Source organism: Sinocyclocheilus rhinocerous, unplaced genomic scaffold (genome assembly GCF_001515625.1).
Source record: "Sinocyclocheilus rhinocerous isolate Xijiao unplaced genomic scaffold, SAMN03320098_v1.1 scaffold1458, whole genome shotgun sequence".
Taxonomy (NCBI): domain Eukaryota; kingdom Metazoa; phylum Chordata; class Actinopteri; order Cypriniformes; family Cyprinidae; genus Sinocyclocheilus; species Sinocyclocheilus rhinocerous.
The window spans coordinates 339,900-348,018 of NW_015633180.1; the positions used below are offsets into that span (position 1 = coordinate 339,900).

Below are 8,119 nucleotides of genomic sequence, written 5' to 3' on the forward strand. Positions count from 1 at the left end.
TAAGGAAAGCAGACAATCAAAAAAAAAAAAAAAAACCTAGTGAAACAGCCATTGCCTGCGAGGATTTATTTTCTTAATGGTAGATTAAGCGGGAAGATGTATGGTGTGGTAATTCATGCTAAGCATCATGGGACAGTTTGTAGAATGCTGTTTCAGCAGAATGTTTTAACTTTGATTATCTGAATGCTGCATCGCATCAGTAATGACGGATGCACCACAGAGACAGTGGACTGGACCATATGTACACTAGTAGTCAAAAAAAGTTTGGAATAATTGTGTTTTTTATAATTATTATTATTTTTTAAGTCTTATGCTCAGCAAGGCTGCAATTACAATATTTTATTTGGGGGGAAACAGATGTAAAAATAGTAATATTATGAAGTCTTATTACAATTTAATGTAACTCTTTATTTGGATATATTCTAAAATGTCATTTATTTCTGTGAGGGTAAAGTTGAATTTCAGCAGTAATTGCTCCAGTCTCCAGTGTTACACGACCCATCAGAAATCATTCTAATATGCTGAATTGGTGCTCAAATATTATCTTAATATTATGTTGAAAACAGTAGACCATAAACCGTGATATGTTTTATCTTTCAGGATTCTTTGATAAATAAAAAATAAAATAAAAAATAAAATGAACAGCATTTATTTAAAATGGAAATCTTGCAACATTAAAAATGTCTTTAATTTCAATAAATTTTGATCAATTGTATGTATCCTTGCTAAATAAAAAGTATTATTATTACTATTATAATTTTTTTTAAATTCTTGCTTAACCCAAGCATTTGAATGGTAGTGAAGCATGGTTTCCACACAAATATTTAGCAATTTTTAACATTGACAGTAATAAAATACGTTTCTTGAGCACAAAATCAGCATATTAGAATGATGTCTGAAGGATCATGTGACACTAAAGACTTAAATAATGGCTGCTGAAATTTCAGCTTTGCCATTACAGGAGTAAATTACATTTTAATATATATTCAAATAAAACACAAATTTAAAATTGTAATAACATTACTGAAAAAAAAAACATAATTCCAAACTTTTGATTGGTAGTGTATTTCATATGCATATAAACTAATACCTGCAGCATTATGTAAGTGATAGATACTGATTTCACAGGACCTTTGTGTGTCTTAAATGAATTTATGTTTATATGTTGATTAAATTGCTAATTAAAAAAGCAAAAATGTTTCATTAGCAAGAATTTGATCCCTGGATTACATTTTAAATGAATATTTATAATTTAATTTTAAAAATTAAATATAAATAATTACATTGCACAGACACTTGGTTTCGACATCTGGCCCCCAAGTTGACTGTCCTATCATAAAAAGTCCCTGAGGCCAGTCCACCCTTGATCCACAGTCTGAAGAGTGAGTGCTGAGGCCTCATGCTTAGCTCTTCAGATATGCGGCTCGAACCACAGACATCCTAGCAGTAGGATATGCCTCAGGCCAGAGCTTCACGCCACTTTCAACAATCAGATATCTTATCACTGTAGTGCCTAAGGTCAGGTGTTACCTTTATGTGAATACGATGTTACAGCTTGTGGACATTTGAACAAACATGGAGTACAGAGATTTACTGATATCCAAGGCATTTTACATTTGAAGGTTTGAGGACTGGAGGCAGTTGGCATTACAAACACTGCAATACATTGTGACCCTGGAGCACAAAACCAGTCTTAAGTCGCTTGGGTATATTTGTAGCAATAGCCAAAAAAACATTGTATGGGTCAAAATTATCGATTTTTCTTTTATGCCAAAAATCATTAGGATATTAAGTAAAGATCATGTTCCATGAAGACATTTTGTAAATTTACTTCCTTAAATATATCAAAACTTAATTTTTGATTAGTAATATGCATTGCTAAGAACTTCATTTGGACAACTTTAAAGGCGATTTTCTCAGTATTTCGATTTTTTTGCACCCTCAGATTCCAGATGTTCAAATAGTTGCATCTCGGCCAAATATTGTCTTATCCTAACAAACCATACGTCAATAGAAAGCTTTATTCAGCTTTCAGATGATGTATAAATCTCAATTTAAAAAAAATAGACCCTTATGACTGGTTTTGTGGTTCAGGGTCACAATTGAACAATTGAGAAATATAAAAATATAGCTAATTTAAAATATATAAACATAATATTTGTAAGGTTTAACATGACATAGGTCAAAAGGGTAGTCCACACAAAAATAAAAATGTACCAAGGTCTGTCCAATCCTGTATGTTTGACTTTCTTTCTTGGAACAATTTCGGTTCCCATTGACTTCTATTATATGGACAAAATACAACTGAAGTCAATCAGTACAGAAACTGCTCGGTTACCAACATTCTTCAAAACGTATTTTGATCTTATTAAATCTTATTTTGTGTTCCACAGAAAAAAAGAGAGTCATACAGGATTGGATTTGGATTTTTCAGTTTTAATTTTTGGTGGAATATCCCTGTAAATGTATGTCATGTGGTGACACTTACTGAGCCAGATAATTTTTTGTCATTTAAAATGTTATGTTTCTCAAAAATGAAAGTTCTGTCATCATTTACTCATCTCACGTCATTAAGCAAAACCTGTATGACTTTCTTCTCTGGAGCACAAAAGAAGATATTTTGATGAAGATATTTTGATGAACTGTTTGTGTCCAGGTCCAAAACAACATTGAACCCCATTGACTTTCATTGTCAATTTTTTTTAAAATATATTTTGTGTTCAGCAGAAGAAAGAAGATCACATGGGATTGAAAGTAAGGGTGAGTAAATGATGACAGAATGCTCACTTTTAGGTGAATTATCCTCTTAACCGTGGTATATCAGTAATTAATCAGTACACTTATCTCAGATACAAATGAGGAAATCAAAGGAGTGAGTATAACCATTTGGAGGGGCCCTGAAGTTTTGAAATAAACTTTGCAAAAGTTCCAGCAAGAATACTGGGCTGTGTGACTGAATCATAAGTAGTTTTCCCCTCCCTACAAAACACTCATGTTTGCCTTTTCCAGGGAAAGCCGTTATATGACTTTCACCCACCTACGGACATCTGAGATTCCGTCATTATGAGGCCTCGGCGTCCAGACGATATTCCCAACATGTTTCTGTCATTACAAAGATCTACATCCGATTTACATCATTGGCAAGGTGCTCTCCAAATGATCAGATGCCAGCATCCTCAGCAGTGTCAAAGTCAATAATGAATAAAACGTATAGATGAAAATAACTCGTCCCTAATGGTCCCTCTGTCTCCTGAGTGTTAAAAAATGGAAATTTATGTAAAAGCCCATAGGAAACACATATTTACAATACGTTTAGGTAATCACAAGATGCAGGCATGGAGAAAAATCCCGGCCGAGAGAGGCAGTCAATGCAAAAATAGTTTTTATGTGTCATTAATTCTCTTTGCATTCCCAAATAACCCTATATTACCGCAGTAATACAGTAATCACTCACAATCGCACAGAAAATTATCTGCACTCATCTGTGGAATAAAAGGCGAAGGGGAAAACGAGGGGAAAGCATCCCATTTTAGTATCCTCTTGCGTCCTTAATGTTCAACGAGAAGCCGGCGAGTAAATGACTGCTCGGCCAATCTCGACTCTGGCACCGATGGAACAGTTTCCGAGCAGCTTAATGATAGCAGGGAGTCGATGGCTCTCGTCAGCCCCTCTCTTCCTAAAATGCACACACCTTTTCATGCTACATTGCCCGGAATAGACGCAAGGTTCATGGACAACCGGGAAAAATTGAACCTTTTATATGCTAGCAGAAAATAAAACGCTCCTCTGATGCCAAATCTAAATGACACATTCGGAGCACAAACATTAGGTGTAGAAGTGCTGCAGACACATCAGCCCATACAGCATTCATAAGAGCATCGCTTGTCTTGCTCATGGATATTCTTTATCCTTATAATGAATATGCTATTATAAACACTACCGAATACTCAATCAAAATGCCTGTGTATAAACTCAAATTTTCCAGTCTGAATTTGTTTGTGGGCAGCTGATATATGAAATTTCAACCAGATTCAGTAGTTTCCTGCCACGTGAGACTGTTGTAAAAAAAATTCAATAATTATTAAGCATTCAGCTCATAGGCCTCCTATTCATTGAGAGACTACATGAAAATAGAACATTTAAATTATTCAAAAATAATGAAAACCTAAAAATAATGGTGACTAGATACAGCATCTAACAAAATATGTAAAAAAAATAAAAAAATTTAAAAAAAGTTCATTTCTGTGAATCCTTCAGGCAAATGAACTGCTAATTGCTTGATAATTGTAAAAAGATGAATATCATCATGTTTTAGCCCTCTCCATGACAAGAAGAAACAGTGCTATTTGAATCATGCTGAAAGACAATGTCAGTCTCATTTGTGCCTACTTTTAACAGCTAATAGTCAATTCTATAACGGACCGTGGACGCCCCCTACTGGTCAAACCTGGGAACATGTGAATAACGGTGATTCAGTTTTCGAAACCATTTTCAAAATCACTGCATCCTCCACTTTAGTTGACTTGTCATCATAGCATGAATGTTGGCTTTAGTTTTTCAATGTTCTACACAGGAGGGCAGAGCCAATTGGAAAAACAAGACTGTTTCGGTCTTTTCGCGCCATAGTTTAATCAATCTGATAATCAAATAACATAATTTACAAAATAATGATAATGACATGATTTCATTTACAACAGTAAATGTTTCAAGGTTGATTTATGCCTTATGCCAGTCTTATAGGCTGAAAAATTCCATGTCTGGTCACTAGGGGGCACTACTGAAGCACAAACCTGTGACGATGTCAGTTGAGCCAATATCTGAATGTCCATCTAGTTCATTCTTTGTAATTTACACATATAAATTGGTCCAAAGTTGGCACACAGGTATGGTAAAACCAACTCCCCTACACTTAACTGTGGCGCAAAATGGAAAGTGTCAGAAAAGCGTTGCGCAAACCATCTGAGGTCCTGAACCTGCACTGCGATTCCCAGCTCCTGCTGAGCGAGACTTATGGCCTGTTGCACCACACACTCATTCTGCAGCTGGGACAGGGAACAAGTAGAGTACACTAAGTGTCCACCCTGCCGAGTGGCCTGGATTCCAGCCCTGGACAGAATATGAAACATCAGATTGATTAGATGTCAGTTCTCAGTCAGTCTTCATGGACACATGCACATATGTTATCACAAAACACATTCAACAAAATATGGGAAAAAAAAGCCCAGTGAATGAATAATATATATTGAGACATTATTAAAGGTCACCCCAAAATAAAATATTTGTATTTTTAACCTTAAACTGTTGCTTCTTGCCAAAATAATCCATAGTCCATAATCCATAATTATGCTTCATCCAGTGACAAAGTCTTTCCTCTGTTGTCCTCTCACAACAAAATCCACTGATATGTTTGTTTAGAACTCTTTTGGACTGTTTTCCTTGGTGCTTGATCCGTGCATATTTTATCCTGTTTCAGATGAGATTGACTTTTTTCACTGGAGAAAGCAATATTATGGACTATTATAGCTGTAAGCAGCATTTTGAAGCTAAAACGTCTAAGTGATAGATTTGTTTCTTACAAACATTCAGACTTTTGCTTCACAAGACCTTAACTGATGAACTGGAGTCATGTGGATTACTTGTGAATTATTGAGATGTTGTTATCAGCCGTTTGGACTTTCATTCTGATGGCACACATTCACTGTAAAGGATCTATTGGTGAGCAAGTTATGTAATGCTAAACGTCTCCAAATCGGTTCAGATAAAAAAAAATAAAAAAAACTACATTTTGAATGGTCTAAGGATGAGTAAATTGTCAGCACATTTTCATTTTTGGACAAACTATTCTTTTAATGATGCATGCTGTGCATTAGCACCATTGAAAAAATTACTTACAGAAGCAGCTGTGTTTGCAAGAGGGGAAGTTTCTGTCTCTCTTTGGTCCTGGATCTCTTAAAAATATTGTTCTCTTCCACCATTGCTGAGTGTCTGTCAGTGGTGCAAGGAACATCTACAAGCACCTGTAAAAAGATGGAAGATGAACTGAAGGTATTGGCACAATACCCAGATTTGTGCTGCTGTCACATGTCTGTGTGTGTGTGTGTATATACATATATATATATATATACATCTTAAAAAAAAAAAAAACTTGTACTGCATTAGGCTAACCGAGACTTGTCATTTGCACTTACATATTGTTGCTCTTTTGTTAAGTTTTGATTGCTTCTATTGTCCTCATTTGTAAGGCGCTTTGGATAAAAGCTAAATGTAAATGTAAAATGACTAAATGTAAATGTAAAATGCTTGGCAGAGATGCATGCTGTAACCATACAATTAGCAGATGTTAGATATTTTTGAAATGTTAGTGACATCACACATTACATACAAGGATATGACAGTGTAGCAATCAAGAGAACACAATGTAAATACATGGTGCTGGTAAAATACAGCAGTATAACCTAACCCAGAGGTCACCAAACTCGGTCCTGCAGAGTTTAGCTCCAACTTGCCTCAACACACCTGCCTGGAAGTTTCAAGTATACCAAGTAAGACCTTAATTAGCTGGTTCAGGTGTGTTTGATTAGGGCTGGAGCTAAACTCTGCAGGACACTGGCCCTCCAGGACCGAGTTTGGTGACCCCTGACCTAACCATTCAAAAGTTTGGGGTCGGCAAAACTTTATATTGTTTATGCAAGAAGTCTCAACAATGGCACATTTATTTGATCAAAAATACAGTAAAAACATAATATTGTGAAATAGTTTTACAATTTAAAATAACTGTTCTATTTTAACATTTTAAAATGTAATTTATTCACGTGATGACAAAGCTGAATTTTCAGCAGTTTTTGTCTCACATGAAATCATTCTAATATGTTTATTTGGTGCTCAAGAAACATTTCTTATTATTATCAATGTTGAAAACAGTTTCAAAAGAAAGCATTTATTTGAAATAGAAATCTTTTGTAACATTGTTTACAAAAAAAAGTAGTGTACATACTTGCTGTGACTGAAAACGCTCACTCGTTCACTAACCCCTATATAGTGTAATGCAGTTGAGAGCACTATATCAAGAAAGAAGGGAACAAAATGAAGTGAGCGAATTTGGATGCGGACATATAATGCACATCGGAGATCTGGAGCCAGAGGCGTCATGCCCATTCCAAGTGAGGGGGCACGTGCCCCCTCAGATTTTTGAGACAAGTGGATTTTGAATGCAGCTTCCAAAAGACAATTAGAAATAGCCGATTAATATTTTCTATATTTAGTACAATCACACCGGCGTGATTAGAACGCTCAGTGCATCATATCATCAGCTGCTAAATTCAAATCTGCGTTCGCTGGCTGGCGCTGAGCCAGATACAGACGCGTTTTTACAGCACTGAGTATTAACCAATCACACACGATGCTGTTGAGCTTATCACCGCAATGACCAATCAGATGTGTTCAGATGAGTCATCGCTAAAATGCCGGTGTTTTCTTCACTCGCTCGCTGACTGAATTCCTCTTTCTGGCGAATTCTCTACATTATTAGGGTTTGACCATCGCCCACTATAGATCAACATAATCTATAAAGGTGAGAATCAAGATATTTCATGATATAGTTAATGCGTTTGGGGATGTTTCGAATAAAAAAATAAAACATAGTGCTGTTGTGGCTGCTGTGTGTCACATGACGACCTCCCCCAACTCGTGCCCCCTCAAAAATAATGAGTGCATGACGCCCCTGTCTGGAGCTGTCACACAAACATCTTCGTCACATATGTGACCCTGGACCACAAAACCAGTCTTAAGTCTCTGGGGTATATTTGTAGCAATAGCCAAAAATACATTGTATGGGTCAAAATTATTGATTTTTCTTTTATGCCAAAAATCATTAGGATATTAAGTAAAGATCATGTTCCATGAAGATATTTTGTAAATTTCCTACCATAAATATATCAAAACTTAATTTTTGATTAGTAACATGCATTGCTAAGAACTTCATTTGGAAAACTTTAAAGATGATTTTCTCAATATTCTGATTTTTTTGCACCCTCAGATTCCAGAATTTCGAATAGTTGTATTTCGGCCAATTATTGTCATATCCTAACAAACCATACATCAATGGAAAGCTCATTTATTC

General features: G+C 35.6%; 1 protein-coding gene across 2 annotated transcripts in view; it reads right to left on the minus strand.

Annotated features, from left to right (window-relative positions):
• Positions 1-4,610: 4,610 nt before the first annotated feature.
• nsun4 (NOP2/Sun RNA methyltransferase 4) overlaps positions 4,611-8,119 on the minus strand; it is a 14,361-nt gene continuing 10,852 nt past the window's right edge. For both annotated transcript variants that reach the window (XM_016556557.1, XM_016556556.1), the window contains exons 5-6: positions 5,893-6,017; positions 4,611-5,106 (exon numbers count right to left, since the gene is read on the minus strand). In XM_016556557.1, coding sequence (XP_016412043.1) covers positions 4,830-5,106; positions 5,893-6,017 — 402 coding nt within the window. In that variant the 3' untranslated portion in view covers positions 4,611-4,829. The remainder of the gene's footprint in view (positions 5,107-5,892; positions 6,018-8,119) is intronic.